The 21930-nt window shown below is 40.4% G+C and overlaps 1 protein-coding gene across 6 annotated transcripts in view; it reads left to right on the top strand.

The window, feature by feature from the left end:
• Positions 1 to 21930, top strand: part of WDR48 (WD repeat domain 48) — a 52804-nt gene that overhangs the window by 10114 nt on the left and 20760 nt on the right. For all 6 annotated transcript variants that reach the window (XM_059162037.1, XM_059162034.1, XM_059162036.1 and 3 more), the window contains 7 exons: positions 2821 to 2961; positions 11519 to 11597; positions 12396 to 12478; positions 12594 to 12723; positions 15193 to 15281; positions 15672 to 15773; positions 20806 to 21030. In XM_059162037.1, coding sequence (XP_059018020.1) covers positions 2821 to 2961; positions 11519 to 11597; positions 12396 to 12478; positions 12594 to 12723; positions 15193 to 15281; positions 15672 to 15773; positions 20806 to 21030 — 849 coding nt within the window. The remainder of the gene's footprint in view (positions 1 to 2820; positions 2962 to 11518; positions 11598 to 12395; positions 12479 to 12593; positions 12724 to 15192; positions 15282 to 15671; positions 15774 to 20805; positions 21031 to 21930) is intronic.

Below are 21930 nucleotides of genomic sequence, written 5' to 3'. Positions count from 1 at the left end.
TTGATGTGTTTGAGGAACAGAACAGAGTTTGGGGTAACTCTCATGAAAGAAGCCGAGGGGAATGAGTTTGAAGTGAGTGTGAAGATGCAGGATCCAAAGCATGTGAGGAGTTTGGACTCTTAATGCTGTGAAAAACCTTTGGAAGATTGCAGCAGAGAAGTGTCATGATTTTATTTTTTAAAATGTCATATTTTTAAATATTTTTATAGTCATGACCATATTTCCTGCCCTTGGGCCCTTGTATCTTTATGTTAAATACCCTCTCTTTCTCGCTCTTTTTAATTTAAGCTGATTTGAGTAAATATCTATTACAGTTACTTGTACCCAAAAGACTAGGTCAAAAACAACAGTTTAGGTTTTGTGCATAAAGCCCTGGCCCTTTTTGTTCTTTATTTATGTGTTTGTTGGCATTTTCTTTTCTTTTGAAAAAGTATCCTCTTCATGATCTATATTCTTCTGTCTGTTAGAGAGTTTGATGACTTCTTATTGTTTTGTATGGACTCTGTAGGTTCTCAAGAGTAAACGTTTGTCTTTCATATATATTTCATTATTTTCCCAGTTAGATGTTTGCCTTTTTACCTTGCTCATCTTATTTTTTTGGCATTCAGAGTTTGGTTTGGTTTTGGTTTTTCCCCTCTAAATAACAACAGCATTATTGAGATAAAATTTGTGAACTCACCCTGTTGAAGTATAGGATCCAGGGTTCCTTTGTAAATTCATAGTGTTGCACATTGATCACCTTATTCAGAGCCTTTTGTCACCCCAGAAAGAAACCTTATATCCATTAGTATTCACCCCCATTTTCTGTCCTCCAAGTCCCTGGCAACCACTAGTGCACTTTCTCTTTCTGTAGATTTACCTTTTCTGGACATTTCGTGGAAATAGACTCCTAAAATAGGTGGCCTTTTGTAACTGGTCTCTTTAACTTAGCATGATGTTTTTAAGATTCTGTCAGTGTTTGAGCCTCTGTCAGTACTTCACTGCTTTTTTGGCTGAATAAGATTCCATTGCACAGATATACCACATTTTGTCTATCTTTTCATCAGTTGGTGGGCATCTGAGTTGTTTCCACTTCTTGGCTGTTGTGAATAATGCTGCTTGAGCAGTTGTATATGTATGGAAGGTTTTGACTTGTGTTGGTCAGAGCAGCATTGGTCTTTTTCTTTGAAAAGATTACCATTTCTTGTCATATCAGCAGAACCTTCTTTATGTAGAGATTGTACTTATTTGCCTGTCTTTTTAAAGTATTTTTATGATTAAATTGTTAAATTTCGATCTTTAGTTCATATGCAGTTTCATTTTGGTTTAAGATTTAGAGAAAGGATATAACTTTTCCCAGTGGAATCACTAGATACTCCTAGACAATTTATTAAAGAGGTTCTCGTGCCTTCATTGATTTGAAACACTACGTTTATATCAAAATTAAGAATTTGCAATAGGAAAATACATGTCCAAATTTTGTTTTATTCTAGTAATCCTTTTACTCCATTGTAATTCTCATAGCTTTACCTTTTAAGATCTTTAAAGACTATCCTTTTGTTTTTAAAAAATGAGTGGGTATTTTCTAGACAGTGTACTGTATGTGTTTTGTCGGCTTCTAGAAAATCTGGTAGGATTCTAACCAAAGTTGGATTAAATTCACAAATTTAGGAAAGAATTATTAATTTTGAATCTCTTGTGCTATAATATGGCACATCTCCTTTATTCAAATTGTTCTTTTTTGTACCTTGTGCTGTTGATTATGTATCTTCCTCACAAAATATGTTTTTTAGTACTTATTCTTGTTCTCATTGTAAGTCATATCATCCCCCCCCCCCCAAGTTTTTTCTTAACTAGTTACTTTGTTAGATTAGATACATTTGCCTTCAGGCACCTAGGTGGCTCAGTGGGTTAAGTTTCTCCCTTTGGCTCACATCATGATCCAGGGTCCTGGGATTGAGCCCCAAGTTGGACTCCCTGCTCAGCCGAGGGTCATCTTCTCCCTCTCCCTCTTCCCCTGCTTGTTCTTTCTTGCTCACTATCTCTGTCTCTCTCCATTGAATAAATAAAATCTTAAAAAAAAAAAAAAAAGAAAAGAAAGAAAGAAACATTTTGCTTTGGGCTGCCTTTTTATTGCTTATAATTGCTTTTGGTTGATTCTCTTGGGTTTTCACATGGAGCAGAGCAGACAGGTTACCAACAGCAAAGTAGAGGAAAACGCATTGAAGGAAACGTTTAGCATATTACAGGAACACAAAACTTCATTTTGTGTAGCAGGTCGGTTGAGGCCTTTTTGAGGAAGCATCATTTAAATACATGTAAAGACTGCAAATGAGTGGGGAGGAAGAGCTTCCACACAGAGGAACCAGTGAGTGCGATGGTCTGGAGGCACAGTGTGCCAGAATGGTGCAAAGATGAGTGACAGGAGAAGAGGCCAGTCAAGGAGTTCAGATCAAATCCTGAGTTGAGAGTAAGTAGCTAAAGAGGTTTAGAGCAGAGGTAAGATACATTCTAGTTTACATTAGTAAAAAATGGCCCAGCTGTTTTGTGGAAAATGGATTCAAGACAGCCAAGAGTGGGGAGGAGTCTGGTTAGGAAGCAGTTGTAGTAAGTTAGGTTTATACCTACTAGTCCTGGACTAGGCTATTATGAATGTCATTCTTATCCACTTCTCAGTATTTCAGTCTCTACAGAATAAAATGACATTTTTATAGGGTTGAAAAATAAGTTTTTTATTGGAAAACATGGGATTTTGGATTTCACATTGGCAACTAGTAGACTGCGTTTTATTATTGCATGTCTGGTGACTTCATAAAAAGCAAATCTGGACGTATTTATCAGGTATCCTATGTTATTCGAGATGAAGTGGAGAAGTACAACAGAAATGGAGTCAATGCCCTGCAGCTGGATCCAGCACTGAACAGACTTTTCACGGCCGGCCGAGACTCAATCATAAGAATATGGAGTGTCAATCAGCACAAGGTAAGGCAGGGAGTGCGTTTTACATTTTAAATCTGTACTCAGTAAACGTCAGTCTGTCTGATATGGCACCTTTCACAGTTTCACATTTAATCTCTGAGCAGTGACTTTGGTACGCTGCAACCAGAATTCTGTAAGCCTCTGAGAAAACACCCCTAGAGGAATATTCAAAACTGCTTTAGCTAAAGTGGGGACCCTGTAAACTAGGTATGTGATAAGAGCTCTCTGGTACAAAGCAACAAAGATTGGTTTGGTAGGAGGATTACTTTGAGCAATTTATTTTCCGGTTTTAAGTATGTTCCCCAAAAGGTTCTTGGCAGCCCTTTACAGTGCTTTAAAAAAAAAAAAGAAAAAGTTGGATATGCTTTTTTTACATTTATAATTAATCTGGAACTTTTGATTTCTTTCTTTAAAAGTGATTAGGATGCCAAAAAAATCCTTAGGGCCTTATTAGATAATAAAAGGTTGATATAAAAATACAAAGACAACATGGTCAACTTCTTCAAGAGATTTCTTAAACAGGGAAAGGACTTCAATCTATGTAAAAAATTAATCCCCAGTCAAATGGAAAGGCACTCTTTTTATATTTTCTTTGAATGCCTGTATTATGAATGAATAGGAAGGAAGATTCAGGGAAGGAGAAAGAGCATTTACTGAGCTCCTAGGCATGTACCAGATATACTCTGAGCCCTTTCCTCTCCAGTGTGGTTTTCTCACAACAGCCCTTCAAGGCAGCTGGTATGATTCATTTTCATGGATGAGAAGACGGGCTCAGAGAAACCCATGGTTAAATAGCTGGTAGGTGACAGAATTAGATCCCAGTCTAACTTCAGAACCCTGGTGCTTGACCTTGTAGTTTTAAAAGCCTGTGTCTTTCTAACAATCTGTGGACGTCTGATGTTCAGTCTGAAAAAGAGCCATTACTCCGCACAGTTGCTGGATAATGTTTCTTCAGATGGACTTCGGTCCAGTCGGCTTTAAATTTTTTAGCCAGTGGAAATAGTGGTGGCCAAGTATCAGAAACTAAGAATATGGGGGAGGAGTCAAGATGGCGGAGAAGTAGCAGGCTGAGACTACTTCAGCTAGCCGGAGATCAGCTAGATAGCTTATCTAAAGATTGCAAACACCTGCAAATCCATCGGCAGATCGAAGAGAAGAACAGCAATTCTGGAAACAGAAAAATAATCACTTTCTGAAAGGTAGGACTGGCGGAGAAGTGAATCCAAAGTGACGGGAAGATAGACCCCGGGGAGAGGGGCCGGCTCCCGGCAAGCGGCGGAGCAACGGAGGAGCAAAATCAGGACTTTTAAAAGTCTGTTCCGCTGAGGGACATCGCTCCAGAGGCTAAACCGGGGCGAAGCCCACACGGGGTCAGCGTGGCCTCAGGTCCCGCAGGGTCACAGAAGGATCGGGGGTGTCTGAGTGTTGCAGAGCTTGCGCGAATTGGAACTGGAATGCCGGCTACAGAGACAGAGCCGACAGTAAGCTCGCAGCTCGGTGTTACCTTGAACCGGTCGCAGGCTCGGAGACCTCGGAGCGCGGCCGGAGATCAGGCAGACGGGAGTAACTGGGCGCTGTTCTCTGAGGGTGCACTGAGGAGTGGGGCCCCAGGCTCTCGGCTCCTCCGGGCCGGAGACCAGGAGGCCGCCATTTGTATTCCCATCCTCCGGAACTCTACGGAAAGCGCTCAGGGAACAAAAGCTCCTGAAAGCAAACCCTAGCAGAATACTCAGCCTGGCCCCTGGTAAGGGTGGTGCAATTCCGCCTGGGGCAAAGACACTTGAGAATCACTACACCAGGCCCCTCCCCCAGAAGATCAAACAAGAAATCCAGCCAAGACCAAGTTCACCTACGAAGAAGTGCGGTTTCAATACCAAGGAGAGCAGCAGAATTCCAGAGGAGGAGAAAGCAAAGCACAGAACTCATGGCTTTCTCCCTGTAATTTTTCTTTTCTTTTTTTTTTTTTTCCCTGTGATTTTTTTTTTAGTCTTGCAGTTAATTTAATTTTTTTTTTCATTTTTCTCTTCTTCTGCTAAAATTTTTTTTAAACTTACCTTTTTCTAACGTTTTTTAACTAGTTTATCTAATATATATATTTTTTCCTTTTTATATTCTTCTTTATTCGTTTTCCTTTTTTAAATTCTTTTCTTTTTTTTTCTTTTTCCTTTTTTTTTTTTCTTTCTTACTTTTTGAACCTCTTTTTATCCCCTTTCTCCCCCCTCACGATTTGGGATCTCTTCTGATTTGGTTAAACCATATTTTCTTGGGGTTGTTGCCACACTTTTAGTATTTTACTTGCTCTTTCATATACTCTTATCTGGACAAAATGACAAGGCGGAAAAATTCACCACAAAAAAAAGAACAAGAGGCAGTACCGAAGGCTAGGGACCTAATCAATACAGACATTGGTAATATGTCAGATCTAGAATTCACAATGACAATTCTCAAGGTTCTAGCCAGGCTCGAAAAAGGCATGGAAGATATTAGAGAAACCCTCTCGGGAGATATAAAAGGCCTTTCTGGAGAAATAAAAGAACTAAAATCTAACCAAGTTGAAATCAAAAAAGTGCAATCAAAAATGGAGGCTCTCACTGCTAGGATAAATGAGGCAGAAGAAAGAATTAGTGATATAGAAGACCAAATGACAGAGAATAAAGAAGCTGAGCAAAAGAGGGACAAACAGCTACTGGACCACGAGGGGAGAATTGGAGAGATAAGTGACACCATAAGACGAAACAACATTAGAATAATTGGGATTCCAGAAGAAGAAGAAAGAGAGAGGGGAGCAGAAGGTATACTGGAGAGAATTATTGGGGAGAATTTCCTCAATATGGCAAAGGGAATGAGCATCAAAATTCAGGAGGTTTAGAGAATGCCCCTCAAAATCAATAAGAATAGGCCCACACCCCGTCACCATATAGTAAAATTTACAAGTCTTAGTGACAAAGAGAAAATCCTGAAAGCAGCCCGGGAAAAGAGGTCTGTAACATACAATGGTAAAAATATTAGATTGGTAGCTGACTTATCCACAGAGACCTGGCAGGCCAGAAAGAGCTGGCATGATATTTTCAGAGCACTAAACGAGAAAAACATGCAGCCAAGAATACGATATCCAGCTAGGCTATCATTGAAAATAGAAGGAGAGATTAAAAGCTTCCAGGACAAACAAAAACTGAAAGAATTTGCAAACACCAAACCAGCTCTACAGGAAATATTGAAAGGGGTCCTCTAAGCAAAGAGAGAGCCTACAAGTGGTAGATCAGTAAGGAACAGAGACCATATACAGTAACAGTCACCTTACAGGCAATACAATGGCACTAAATTCATATCTCTCAATAGTTACCCTGAATGTTAATGGACTAAATGCCCCAATCAAAAGACACAGGGTATCAGAATGGATAAAAAAACAAAACCCATCTACATGTTGCCTCCAAGAAACTCATTTTAAGCCCGAAGACACCTCCAGATTTAAAGTGAGGGGGTGGAAAAGAATTTACCATGCTAATGGACATCAAAAGAAAGCAGGAGTGGCAATCCTTATATCAGATCAATTAGATTTTAAGCCAAAGACTATAATAAGAGATGAGGAAGGACACTATATCATACTCAAAGGGTCTGTCCAACAAGAAGATCTAACAATTTTAAATATCTATGCCCTCAACGTGGAAGCAGCCAACTATATAAACCAATTAATAACAAAATCAAAGAAATACATCAACAATAATACAATAATAGTAGGGGACTTTAACACTCCCCTCACTGAAATGGACAGATGATCCAAGCAAAAGATCAGCAAGGAAATAAAGGCCTTAAACGACACACTGGACCAGATGGACATCACAGATATATTCAGAACATTTCATCCCAAAGCAACAGAATACACATTCTTCTCTAGTGCACATGGAACATTCTCCAGAATAGATCACATCCTTGGTCCTAAATCAGGACTCAACCGGTATCAAAAGATTGGGATCATTCCCTGCATATTTTCAGACCACAATGCTCTGAAGCTAGAACTCAACCACAAGAGGAAGTTTGGAAAGAACCCAAATACATGGAGACTAAACAGCATCCTTCTAAAGAATGAATGGGTCAACCGGGAAATTAAAGAAGAATTGAAAAAAATCATGGAAACAAATGATAATGAAAATACAACAGTTCAAAATCTGTGGGACACAACAAAGGCAGTCCTGACAGGAAAATATATAGCGGTACAAGCCTTCCTCAAGAAATAAAAAGGTCTCAGGTACACAACCTAACGCTACACATAAAGGAGCTGGAGAAAGAACAAGAAAAAAACCCTAAGCCCAGCAGGAGAATAGAAATCATAAAGATCAGAGCAGAAATCAATGAAATAGAAACCAAAAAGACAATAGAGCAAATCAATGAAATTAGGAGCTGGTTCTTTGAAAGAATTAATAAAATTGATAAACCCCTGGCCTGACTTATCAAAAAGAAAAGAGAAAGGACCCAAATAAATAAAATCATGAATGAAAGAGGAGAGATCACAACTAACACCAAAGAAATACAAACTATTATAAGAACATACTATGAGCAACTCTACGCCAACAAATTTGACAATCTGGAAGAAATGGATGCATTCCTAGAAACATATAAACTACCACAACTGAGCCAGGAATAAATAGAAAGCCTGAACAGACCCATAACCAGTAAGGACATTGAAACAGTCATTAAAAATCTCCAAACAAACAAAAGCCCAGGGCCAGACGGCTTCCCGGGGGAATTCTACCAAACATTTAAGAAGAACTAATTCCTATTCTCCTGAAACTGTTCCAAAAAATAGAAATGGAAGGAAAACTTCCAAACTCATTTTATGAGACCAGCATCACCTTGATCCCAAAACCAGACAAGGATCCCATCAAAAAAGAGAGCTATAGACCAATATCCTTGATGAACACAGATGCGAAAATTCTCACCAAAATACTAACCAATAGGATTCAACAGTACATTAAAAGGATTATTCACCACAACCAAGTGGGATTTATTCCAGGGCTGCAAGGTTGGCTCAACATCCGCAAATCAGTCAATGTGATACAACACATCAATAAAAGAAAGAACAAGAACCATATGATACTCTCAATAGATGCTGAAAAAGCATTTGACAAAGTACAGCATCCCTTCCTGATCAAAACTCTTCAAAGTGTAGGGATAGAAGGCACATACCTCAATATCATCAAAGCCATCTATGAAAAACCCACCGCAAATATCATTCTCAATGGAGAAAAACTGAAAGCTTTTCTGCTAAGGTCAGGAACACGGCAGGGATGTCCATTATCACCACTGCTATTCAACATAGTACTAGCCTCAGCAATCAGACAACAAAAGGAAATTAAGGGCATCCAAATCGGCAAAGAAGAAGTCAAATTATCACTCTTCGCAGATGATATGATACTATATGTGGAAAACCCAAAAGACTCCACTCCAAAACTGCTAGAACTTGTACAGGAATTCAGTAAAGTGTCAGGATATAAAATCAATGCACAGAAATCAGTTGCATTTCTCTACACCAACAACAAGACAGAAGAAAGAGAAATTAAGGAGTCAATCCCATTTACAATTGCATCCCAAACCATAAGATACCTAGGAATAAACCTAACCAAAGAGGCACAGAATCTATACTCAGAAAACTATAAAGTACTCATGAAAGAAATTGAGGAAGACACAAAGAAATGGAAAAAAGTTCCATGCTCCTGGATTGGAAGAATAAATATTGTGAAAATGTCTATGCTACCTAAAGCAGTATACACATTTAATGCAATTCCTATCAAAGTACCATCCATCTTTTTCAAAGAAATGGAACAAATAATTCTAAAATTTATATGGAACCAGAAAAGACCTCGAATAGCCAAAGGGATATTGAGAAAGAAAGCCAAAGTTGGTGGCATCACAATTCCGGACTTCAAGCTCTATTACAAAGCTGTCATCATCAAGACAGCATGGTACTGGCACAAAAACAGACACATAGATCAATGGAACAGAATAGAGAGCCCAGAAATAGACCCTCAACTCTATGGTCAACTAATCTTCGACAAAGCAGGAAAGAATGTCCAATGGAAAAAAGACAGTCTCTTCAATAAATGGTGCTGGGAAAATTGGACAGCCACATGCAGAAAAATGAAATTGGACCATTTCCTTATACCACACACAAAAGTAGACTCTAAATGGATGAAGGACCTCAATGTGCGAAAGGAATCCATCAAAATCCTTGAGGAGAACACAGGCAGCAACCTCTTCGACCTCAGCCGCAGCAACATCTTCCTAGGAACATCGCCAAAGGCAAGGGAAGCAAGGGCAAAAATGAACTATTGGGATTTCATCAAGATCAAAAGCTTTTGCACAGCAAAGGAAACAGTTAACAAAATCAAAAGACAACTGACAGAATGGGAGAAGATATTTGCAAACGACATATCAGATAAAGGACTAGTGTCCAAAATCTATAAAGAACTTAGCAAACTCAACACCCAAAGAACAAATAATCCAATCAAGATATGGGCAGAGGACATGAACAGACATTTCTGCAAAGAAGACATCCACATGGTCAACAGACACATGAAAAAGTGCTCCATATCACTCAGCATCAGGGAAATACAAATCAAAACCACAATGAGATATCACCTCACACCAGTCAGAATGGCTAAAATCAACAAGTCAGGAAATGAAAGATGCTGGCGAGGATGCGGAGAAAGGGGAACCCTCCTACACTCTTGGTGGGAATGCAAGCTGGTGCAGCCACTCTGGAAAACAGCATGGAGGTTCTTCAAAATGTTGAAAATAGAATTGCCCTATGACCCAGCAATTGCACTACTGGGTATTTACCCTAAAGATACAAACGTAGTGATCCAAAGGGGCCCGTGCACCGGAATGTTTATAGCAGCAATGTCCACAATAGCCAAACTATGGAAAGAACCTAGATGTCCATCAACAGATGAATGGATCAAGAAGAGGTGGTATATATACACAATGGAATACTATGCAGCCATCAAAAGAAATGAAATCTTGCCATTTGTGACAACATGGATGGAACTAGAGCGTATCATGCTTAGCGAAATAAGCAGAGAAAGACAACTATCATATGATCTCCCTGATATGAGGAAGTCGTGATGCAACATGGGGGCTTAAGTGGGTAGGAGAAGAATCAATGAAACAAGATGGGATTGGGAGGGAGACAAACCATAAGTGACTCTTAATCTTACAAAACAAACTGAGGGTTGCTGGGGGAGGGGGGTTGCGAGAAGAGGGGGTGGGATTATGGACATTGGGGAGGGTATGTGCTTTGGTGAGTGCTGTGATGTGTGTAAACCTGGCGATTCACAGACCTGTACCCCTGGGGATAAAAATACATGTTTATAAAAAAATAAAAAATTAAAAAAAAAAAAAGAAAGAAACTAAGAATACTGTGGCTTTGAAATACTTGTTAGAACTCATGTTTGAATTGGAATATCACTTTCCTGGAAATTGATAGTATTTCAAATACATTAAGGAAAATAGTCGCAAGAACTTAAGCCTCAGAGAATCTAGCAAGCTACCTGTCCTGCCCTTAGAAATCTTTTTTCCAGTCTTCATTTCATGATAAGCCTGTGTAGCATCATTTCTCAAATAAATCTGTAGAGAGCTGTTCTTTTCACCCTTGAAGAGTCTTGAACTTGCCTGTGTTTGGTATAGGATGTAACTAAATGCTTTAAAAAGGCCTCTCCTGGTATTTAAGCCAAGAGAGAAGAATGGAAGAATCTCAAGTTACTGAATTGAAACAGTGGCACAGGTAATACTCCTTTAACTTTGGGCTTCTGGTTCTTCTCTGAACTGCTATAGATATCATGAGGAAAACATTTAATTCGGAAGGTAAAAACCTTAGTAGGAGTTTAAGAGCGAAAATATTCATCTCCCTCTACAGTCAGGCTGGGCTTCTCAGTATTCTTGTCGGCCGCCTGATCGTTTCTGGGTCTGCTCTGAGCCATTGCCACCCCCAATCCAAATCCCTCCAGCCTGAAGATCTGCTCACATGCTATCCTTCCTAGGAAACCCCTGCCTGCAGCACTCTGTGTCATATGCAGTGTCTCGCCCAGATCTTGTTGCTTTTGCTAACTTAAGGCGTAAGAATTAAGCATTTGTTTTAGAAACCTAGGCTTTCTTCAGTAATGAAATTTCTGAAACAAAACCTCAGTTTACGTCTGTTACATGGAAGCACCAAATGTTTGATGAAATTCTACCCTGAGGGCACCTGAGTGGCTTAGTCAGTTAAACATGGGGACTGTTTGATTTGGGCTCAGATCATGATCTCAGGGTTGTGAGATCAAGCCCTGCACTGGGCTCTGCACTATGCAATGGAGCCTGCCCTTTCCCATCTGCTCAGCTCAGTGTGCATTCTCTCTCTTAAGTAAATTCATTCATTCATTCTACTCTGAATTCACTTGTCAGTTTTAAGACCTGAGAGCAATGTGTCACATTAATTGAAGAAAGTAAACATACATATAAATTGTAATATATTTCATCCTCTAAAGTAAACTAATGATTTTCTTAACAATTTTTCTTTTAATTTTAGCAAGATCCATATATAGCATCTATGGAACACCATACTGATTGGGTAAACGACATTGTACTTTGTTGTAATGGGAAAACATGTAAGTACTTCTTCGGATTATTGGGCTTCTAGAAGTTTTTTATTCAATTTGATATGCTTTTCATTTTTTTTGTACTTTTTAATTGAAATTTGACATATATACAGAAAAGCACACACACCTTGAGAACCCAGCTTCGTAAGTTTATGGGTGAACACCCATGTCTACATACAGATTACCAGAAGCTCCCTTGGACTGTCCTTTTAATCACTCCCTTATGCCCAAAGCTAACTGCTTTCCTGTCTTCTGAGCACTGTAGATTAATTTTTCCTGCATTTGGATTATATATAAATAGACTGATAGCAATATGTATTCTTTTAGCCTTATTAATGTGTCTTTTGTTCATGTTATGGTACAATCCATTTCTTGGTTTTGCAGTCTGTGTTAGAGAAATTTTTCTCAATCAGATTAGTTGCTCCTTCAAGTGGAACATTAAAAAAAGGTTTCCCTGCCTCGTTTAAAAAATATTTGAGGGGGACTGGGTGGTTAAGCATCTGCCGTCAGCTCAGGTCATGATCCCAGGGTCCTGGGATTAAGCCCCGTGTCAGGATTCCCACTCAGCAGAAAGTCTGCTTCTCCCTCTGTCCCTCCCCCTGTTCGTGCTCTCTGTCTCTCTCAAATAAAAACAAAATCTTAATAAATAAATAAATAAATATTTGAGACAAAATACAGTAGGTTCTAGGAGGAGCTTTTTGGTGTGTGTGTGTGTACATTGGTTTCCAAGTATGTTGCATTATTTTAAGTCTTTAAAATGGTGAAAAGTCTTACTACTCAGGTTTGTTTATTCTTTGCCTCTTCTAGTAATATCTGCTTCTTCTGATACGACAGTGAAAGTGTGGAATGCACATAAGGGATTTTGCATGTCAACACTAAGGACACATAAGGTAAAACAACAAATGTAATTTTCAGTGTCTCTCGTATAATACTGAGATCTCACTACTTTATGTGGCTCCTTTCCTTACTGATCTAGTAGATCATTGTATGTGTGTTCTGTTACAGGATTATGTAAAGGCCTTAGCATATGCCAAGGATAAAGAACTGGTAGCTTCGGCTGGGTTGGACAGACAAATATTCCTTTGGGATGTGAATACTTTAACAGCACTGACTGCCTCAAATAACACTGTCACAAGTAAGGTGTTTGAAAAAAATTTCTTGAATTCAAGTTGACATAAAGAATGGTTTATGAAACGTCTTTGATAGGTTTGCATCGAGACAGTGGTTCATATTTTGAGAATACTTCTACCTACGGTGTTCTAACCCCCAAGAGTATGTTTGAACAACAACAAGCTAATTCCTCACTACAGTCTAAAAATGGTAACTTCTTCAGGTGTAACCTGGTTATTTTTGTTACAAGTGCATGTCCTGGCTCCCTAGGTAAAGTGTAGGTTCCTGCAGGGCAAAGGAATCTGTCTTATCGTCACTTTGTACCTCGCACAGCATTGCCTGACCCAAAGCTGCAGTCTCAGCAGATACTGTTGATAGAGGTGGTGATTACTTGACAAAGTAGGCAGTTTCTGACTCTTAGAAGTATCACTCTGTCTTTTGAGCCCTTGAGTTGATGGAGTTGATGGCTAAGATGAAGAACAGGCCTCCAGTACCGATTTTAGGGGACCCTTTCAGAGCCACTCTACACATTCCAGCCGATTTCAGAAGAGTTCAGAGGGGTTGGGTGCCTCCGGAGGCAATTCACAGACATTCAGAGCTGTTTTTTTTTTTTTTTAAAGATTTTATTTATTCATTTGACAGAGAGATCACAAGTAGGCAGAGAGAGAGAGGAGGAAGCAGGCTCCCCGCTGAGCAGAGAGCCCGACGTGGGACTCGATCCCAGGACCTTGAGATCATGACCTGAGCCAAAGGCAGTGGCTTAACCCACTGAGCCACCCAGGCGCCCCCAGAGCTGGTTAATAATAGCATGGGTTTCTCATCAGCTAAGAAGAGATCTCAGATTACCAGATCAGACCCAAACAAGTCTAGATTTGAAACTCATCCTCACAGCTGGCTCAACCTACTAGAGTCCTCTAGGCCAGGTGGCAGAATGGACACTTAGGAGCACCTTATTGGCTAACCCTGGCCTGGAAAGTCTGTGTTCAGGATCTGAGCTATCGAGATCCCTACATATAGGTCCAATTTGTTGTGGCTGTGGAATTCTTACACTGACATAGCTAAAACAGTTGTAAGATAATCTAGGATGTGCCAGGAAGGGCATGTTAAGAGACTGATGTTTATAATTTCTTGAATATTGTTCTGCCCTTTTCCCCAGGAAATATGCAAAACTGTAAACACTACCCTCCCTTTGTTCTCCTTGATTTTTCACCAGTGCATCAGTGTAGTGATTCAGCACCTGGTCCCTGCTGGGGACTGTCATGACAGATCATTTAGTTTTCTCTAGATGGAGGGTCTGCCTCAAAGAGACAGTGACAAGAGGGAACGAAGCAAAAGAAGTCGGAATTGTCCCAATGTCAGAGACCAGGAGTAACAGATTCTGCAGTAGATACATCTTGCTTAGAATTGTTTAGAGAGATTACCACACAGGTTGATTTATGATAGAAATCTGAGAGCTAACATTTATTGAATACTTACTACACTAATTTTCTAAATATGTGCTTATATTAACTACTTCACTCTTAAGTCCTCAGTATGTTTATTTACTTCTTATTGAAAATTAGGATCAAATTGTATAGACAATTTATATGCAACTTTTTTCACCTCAGTAAAACTTAGATCTGAATCAAAGACTGTGAGCATGATTCTTGCTACACATTGCCTAATGTCCTTCCAAGAGTTGTACCAAACAAGTTGTACTTACCCCACAACTAATGTATGAGAGTACCATTGTACTATTTTTGAGAACTGTTAGCTCATTGAAAATCTAAATTGGTAGGTGAAAATAATGTTTTTTGTTTTGATTTGTGTTTCCTTGAAAATTATGAGTTTGGACATATTTTTCATATTTATTAGCATATGTGTATCTATGAAAATACATAGATACTTAAATAAATAAAATACTTACGTCGATAGTTTTTAAATAGCAGTGCAATTTAGTTTGGCAAATAATTATTGAGCACCATACTCAAATCTAGAAATGATGTAAATTTTGATAAAAGTCTTGTTTAGAATGACCTCCATCGGGCGCCTGGGTGGCTCAGTGGGTTAAGCCGCTGCTTTCGGCTCAGGTCATGATCTCAGAGTCCTGGGATCGAGTCCCGCATCAGGCTCTCAGCAGGGAGCCTGCTTCCCTCTCTCTCTCTCTGCCTGCCTCTCTATCTACTTGTGATTTCTCTCTGTCAAATAAATAAATAAAATCTTTAAAAAAAAAAAAAAAAAAAAAGAATGACCTCCATCATAGCTAGATTTCTTTTCCTTAGAGCACTCGCAAAGATAAGATTTTCTTTTTTTTTTTATTATTTATTTTCTCACCATAGCACATATTCTTCCCGACGTCCATCGCCCAACCACCCCATCCTCCAGTAACCCCTCCAGTAACCCTCAGTTAAGATTTAAGATTTTCTAAACCAAATAATTAAACTTAAAATTTTTGCTGACTAGCTGCCGAACAGCTGATGATTTTGTTAACATTTGCTTCGTTTATCCCTAATAGCTTCTTCTTTAAGTGGGAACAAAGATTCCATTTATAGCCTGGCAATGAATCAACTGGGAACAATCATTGTGTCAGGGTCCACTGAGAAGGTAAGGGGGAGCTTAACCGGGTATATTTTAACACTGGAAAACAAAGACACCAAAATAATTTGATCTGTGTAATTACTAAATATATAGACCATGGTTTTGCCTGGTGGGTGCTAAAGGAAGGGTTTTATTTGAACAAGCAAGAATGTAACTATATAATTACTGTCGTGTGTGGTGATGGGGGCAGGGTGGATGAGTGAGGGAGGCCTATTTGTGTTTTGACATTAGAAAAGCTTCCTCCTACTTGAGAAGACGGGGCCTCAGCCAGTGTCTTTGGAGACCAATATTTCCTTCTCAGAATGTAAAGGTTGTCATTTGACTTCTAAATCATTTATCATTGAAATTTGTTCATGGATATACACAGGTTGTATGATATTTTGTTCAAATACACAGGTTTTAAGGGTATGGGATCCAAGAACGTGTGCAAAACTAATGAAGCTGAAAGGACACACCGACAATGTCAAAGCATTGCTGTTGAACAGAGATGGCACACAGGTACGTACATGCACGTTTACCTAAGGACTTTGTCCAGAATTCCGGGCACCAGAAATGTCCCACTTTCTTGCCTAGGTTGATCTCAACCCAAAGCCACACATAAACTTTTAAAACCTTAAAATACTCAATTGTATATAATAGTAATCCACATTTTGAAATTACTCTGTTTGCATCACTTCTAAATAAAGGCCAAACAAAAAGTTCTCCCGGGGGCGCCTGGGTGGCTCAGTGGGTTAAGCCGCTGCCTTTGGCTCAGATCATGATCTCAGGGTCCTGGGATCGAGTCCCACATCCGGCTCTCTGCTCAGCAGAGAGCCTGCTTCCCTCTCTCTCTCTGCCTGCCTCTCTGTGTACTTGTGATCTCTCTCTGTCAAATAAATAAAATCTTAAAAAAAAAAATTCCCTCAGAATAATACTTACATCAACAAGTATATGCAGTTATGATGTATATAGGACAAAACAATTTAAAATGTTACTTTGTATAAAGCAAAAGGAAGTTTTGGTATTGAATGCTTTGTGCTAGTGAATTAAGGAAAGATTTGCTGACGGTGGGTCTGACTTTGGGCAAATCCTGTCATTTGACTGTACATACAGTGTATAAGTTTAGTCACCTGTCGTAATACTTAAGAGTCAGCACTTCAAAGGAAAACATCTTGGTAATTTTTGAATATGTACTGATACTCTAGTATTTTGTTAGGTGTGTAATTCTGTTTGTTCTGTATCAGTGGGAAAATGATCTTTCATCGATGTAGATGATAAAAACAAAAACCGAGCACCATTTTCAGTTAAGACCTAACACTACCCTATACCTCTGCCTCCCCCAGCCATTTTTTCTCATGGGCCAGGGAGAAGCCCAGAGCTAACTGGGATTGATTGTGAGCAGATTAGGAAAGGGAGAGTAGGGAGGTGGCATGATGAGAGGTGCCATCACTTTTGTGGAAATTACATCATAGGAGCTGCCTCACACATGGACTAGAGAAACCTTTGTCTCCAGAGGTGAGAGAGAGGTTTGGAAAACTAGCCCAAACCAGGAACTCATCTTCAGAACCAGGCAAAGATAGGCTTGAAGGTGCCCATGGAGGTCTTTGGAGATGCAGAAGGATCTAGATGTTAATGTACTTTTTGGTGTGGCCTAGAGGAGAAAATTTCATGTTACTTGTCCTTAGTTTACTCATCTGCAAAGTAGGGACCATAACATTTGTTTGTATGGTTGTGAGAAGATTACAAATAGTAAATATATTCTTGTCTATAGGCCATGGCATTTTCTAGCATTGTTGAGTTCCTTTCCAGCCCCATTTTCTTAAGAATCTAAGAAGCCGGGGCACCTAGTGGCTCAGTGGGTTAAGCCACTGCCTTCGGCTCGGGTCATGATCTCAGGGTCCTGGGATCAAGTCCCGCATCGGGCTCTCTGCTCGTCAGGGAGCCTGCTTCCTCCTCTCTCTCTCTCTGCCTGCCTCTCTGCCTACTTGTGATCTCTCTCTCTCTCTCTGTCAAATAAATAAATAAATAAATCTTTAAAAAAAAAAAAAAAAAAAAGAATCTAAGAAGCCCAGTTCGGTCAGCTCCTCACTGTTTGCAGTGTAGCTGTTGGGCTACACCTGAGATAGCTGCCCCTGCCTTGTTCTGTGAGGTTCGTTCAGGGTTTGACTGTGTCTTGTGGTCTTCATGGGACTGAAATGGGACTGTAGGCAAGATGGTTTTCAGTAGGAGGCTAATGGGCTCGGCAGACTTTCTAAAGCTCCTCCTGCTGCTATACTCCTTGCCTTGTTTCCTATCTATATAGTCATGAATGTGCTTTTTAGGTAGCACATATGGTTACAGATGCACTTCATGTGAAGTAAGCTCCACTTACTGTAAGCAGACCATTGGAAATGCTGCCCTTGAGTGGTAGAGCACATAATTATGCAGATACCAGCCTCCTTGAGTTCCTCCTCCATCCATTTTCCTTCTTGGCAGTAGAGGTGAAATATAAACTTAACCACCAACTACACATCACACTTAGGGAATTGATCAACAAAATAGCAATAACAACTACTTGTTCAAGTCAAAGGAGAAGAAAGAATCCTTTGACTACTGATTCTCAAACTCTTGTAATATATGAGAGAGATAGATAGTTGCAGGACAAGAGCACGTACTGCATCCCACAGAGTTGCCCTGCAAGTTTCTAATGAAGGATCTCTGGTGGCATCAGGAGTCGAGAACTTGTGATAAGATATGCATAATAGGCCAGTGAATCCCATCGACATCCCCATTTGTTCTGTTGTTTATTTAGCAAATCTTACTATTTGAGGACTGTCGCCACTATAGTTGTTTTGAATAGTGCCAATATTATTGGGCTGAGCCACCTGACATTTCAGCCCTTGTACTTGCTAAGGCAGTTGCTTAAGAAACTGGGACAGTCTTCTGTCTTGGTTTGAGTCAGTGGCATTCTTCTGTGTCCCTCACAGAAGAATGATAGGTTCTTGATAGGTTCAATGATAGGTTTTCCTATCATTGAAGTTTTGCCAAACCTGGCTTAAAGTCTAGGGGTGTTTAAGCGTCAAGCCACTCCTTCCCCCAGCTTACCTTATGCACTTTGTTGCTGACTGTTGACAGTTACAATTGCATATGCATTCCAGAAACACTTGTGTTGGTCAGCAGCAGCCTGGCCTCAGTATACTGGTTCCCCCTCGTTTCTGTTGGTAAAAGCACAAAAACCTGATCAGGGCTGTAGACTCTGCCCCTAGGTCTAATATAGTAGAACCATTCAGGTCCTTCTGTCCTAGTCCCAAGAATTACTTTCTAGTGACAGGGTCTTCACATTTATCCAGTGAAAGAGTGGAGGTTGTGGGAAATGTATGATGATTACTCTAGCTCCTACAAGGTAGCAGGCACTAGAATTCCTATAAAATAGGCATGTCCTTCAACTATACTACCAAATGCTGCAAAGAAGTTGGCCAGCATTGTACTTTTATTTTTTTTAATTTTATTTATTTATTTGACAGAGAAAGAGACAGTGAGAGAGAAAACACAAGCAGGGGGAGTGGGAGAGGGAGAAGTAGGCTCCCTGCTGAGCAGAGAGCCTGATGTGGGGCTCAGTCCCAGGACCCTGGAATCATGACCTGAGCTGAAGGCAGATGGTTAACGACTGAGCCACCCAGGCGCCTCAAGCATTGTACTTTAAAAGTAATTGTTGTCTCCTTAGGGGCCTACTTTTTAGTGGTCTTAGATTACAGTTGCCATCAGAGATTATTTTGTGTTCAGTATCAGAGTTGATACAGCTCTGTTCCCTCATCTGCTTTTAGCTGTACGTTTAGGTTTGGGATTTACCTCTTCCCTACTACAAGTTGCCTGGGCTACTAGGACTTAGCTTTCCTTATCCTAAAGTTGTCAGACCTTACTCTCTGGAGATACATAGCCTAGATCTGAGTGATTAAAGCTACACCAACAAGGGCATCTGGGTGGTGCAATTGTTAAGGATCTGCCTTTGGTTCAGGTCATGATCCCAAAGTCCTGGGGTCGAGCCCTGCATCCAGTCCTGCATCACACCCTACATCTAGCCCAGCATCAGGCTCCCTACTTGGCAAGAAGCCTGCTTCTTCCTCTCCTACTACACCTGCTTGTGTTTCCTCTCACTGTCTTTCTGTCAAATAAATATATAAATAAATTTTTAAAAATAAATAAAGCTACACTAACAGCTTTGCCACCTCAGAGTAGCAGTTCTTCTTGGATGGGGGAGCCCCTCCTTGGCCTCTCTCCATCAGATTGCATGGGTCCTCCCACAGGTATGTCAGAGGTCTGCTTGTAACTTCCTCCAGACAGTTTCCTTGTTGGTTAGGCTCTTGGTTGCCTTGTCAACCAATTGGAGTAAGGAATTAAAACACTGATGCCCCTGGCAGTTTATGGGGGAGCTTCCTAGTGGGTGTTCATATAATTAAACATGTCCAGAGTTCTAAAGGCCCCTTCCTGTCACAGGGCACGCCAATAAATCCTAATATTCTTGAAGTCCTCATCTATTCAGACACTTTTTAAGTCTCCAAGCCCACAACTATCTTTTCTTCTTTGAAGCTCTTTGCCTTCTTAATTTCTTACACCAGCACCAGCAGTTGCTTTTTCTTGACACCATTTTTTCCCCCAAAGAAGCAAGTTTTTATTCTCTTTTGCAAATCACCACAGTAACTGATAGTGAACCCCAGGCATGCCAAATATGAATGTGGTGTGGCCAGTTCAGCCTCTTTCTATCAGAGTCACAGTGTGCTCAGCCCTACTTTATGTGCCAGCATCTTCTATGTAGTTGATGCTCCTGAGCCTTCAGAAAGTGTCAGAATTGCTGTTGTTAACTCTGAATGCTGAAGGTCCATATTTTATATTAATGTTGAACTTGAGGCTCAGATGGGAAGTATGCAAGATCACAAAGAGTGAGTGATAAGCCTGAAACTAGATTTTGCTTCTTATTAATGGAATTAGTGACTCTTATTAATGGAATGTCAAGAGACCTTATTAATGGAATTAATGATTCTTATTAATGGAATATCAGAGACCTGGCAGGCCATTAGGAATCCATTGCCATGAGGGAGAGGTGAGACAGAGGTGTGACCTAGGGCTCCAAAAGGCCTTTTAGCGTAGTGCAAAGGTTGTCAACCTTAGTGTACCAGAATGACCTGGAAAGCTATCAAAACACATATTGATAGACCCTGCCAGAGTTTTTGCTTCATCAGGTTTAGAATCTGCCTCATTAGCTTTGGAATCAGACCAGGTATCTGCATTTTTAAAAAGTTCCCTGGGGATGCTGATTCTGCATGTGGCCAGGTAGGAGAGGACAGAGGCAGTTTTGCTCAAAAAGTTTCCTCTGCTTTAGCATGCACTGTTGCCTTTGGTCATTTCAGCCTGTGGTGCATGCTTATCAGAGGTCTTCATCAGAGGCAGAAATACGGGTTGTTAGATGTGGGTGTTTGACACTATAGAGTCAAGAGAGGCACCAACTGCAGAGCATAGCAAAGCAGGAACTTTTCTGGTTGGAACTTATTCTAACTTCAACTTTCTTCGTTTTCAGTGCCTTTCCGGCAGTTCTGATGGGACCATTCGCCTTTGGTCCCTTGGCCAGCAGAGATGTATAGCAACGTATCGAGTCCATGATGAAGGTGTTTGGGCTCTGCAAGTCAATGATGCCTTCACACACGTGTATTCTGGAGGAAGGGACAGAAAAATTTACTGTACAGACCTAAGAAACCCTGACATTCGGCTACTAATTTGTGAAGAAAAAGCACCAGTTCTCAAGGTATGTCCCATATTTTAGTTGAGTGGTTAAGATTGTTACATGTACTAGCAATCTGGCAAAATCTGTATGAAAACATGAATCAGCTGTGGATTTGTAAAAACAAGTATTTTAATTTTCGTTAGTCACTTACAGAAGAAATTGTGACTTCTTCTGTACCTCAGTGACATGTAGCTGTCCCACTGGCGAATCCTAGTGCGATTGGCCCACATTGCTCCTGAGCTCAGTTGGCCTTCCTAACCTGTCCTTAGTGGAGGGATGTGACAAGTTCAGGTATCTATGAGCAGATAACAGGAAAGCACAAGTATGTCCACTGCCCAAGAAGGAGGATGTGGAAGAGTTGCTCCAGAAGAGAGAACAAGCCAGTTCATACTTCAAACCGTGACTGCCTCAAAGTAGTCCTGATTGCCAATCAGTCAGGGTGAAAGGGTACTCCAGAAGCCGTCCACATTGACACCTGCTGAAAGTGATGCCTGGACTGCAAAATGGTCTTGTCATCGTATGACAAGTTGCTCAGTTTCCCTGATAATCTCAGAACTACACGTTAAAACCATAGTAAAGAGATTTCCAGATTTAAAATGGAGGCATAAGGACAGCACTACTTCCTTCTCACAGAAGTCATCCAAAAACAAGAAAAGCAAGAAACAGAACTGCGGATACCCATGGAACTAAAAGACCCCTGAAACTCAGACCACAGTATAAAAGGAAGGGCTGAAAAAAGGAATAGAGATCGAATGAGACCATTGAGGCGGTGCTTGTGGCCTAGGAGCGCACACATCCTGGCCGAGTATAGCTCTTCAACATAGGTGTCGCCCCTGGAGGACAAAACCAGTAATCTAGGGAAGCAGGGGAGTTGATGCTGAAATCAAGAGCCTGTGCAGGAAGCAGGCTGCTGGGGCCAAC

The sequence above is a fragment of the Mustela lutreola genome, chromosome 2, assembly GCF_030435805.1.
Source record: "Mustela lutreola isolate mMusLut2 chromosome 2, mMusLut2.pri, whole genome shotgun sequence".
Taxonomy (NCBI): Eukaryota; Metazoa; Chordata; class Mammalia; order Carnivora; family Mustelidae; genus Mustela; species Mustela lutreola.
Note: the sequence above shows the minus strand (reverse complement) of the source record. Positions and strands in the feature narration are given on the sequence as shown.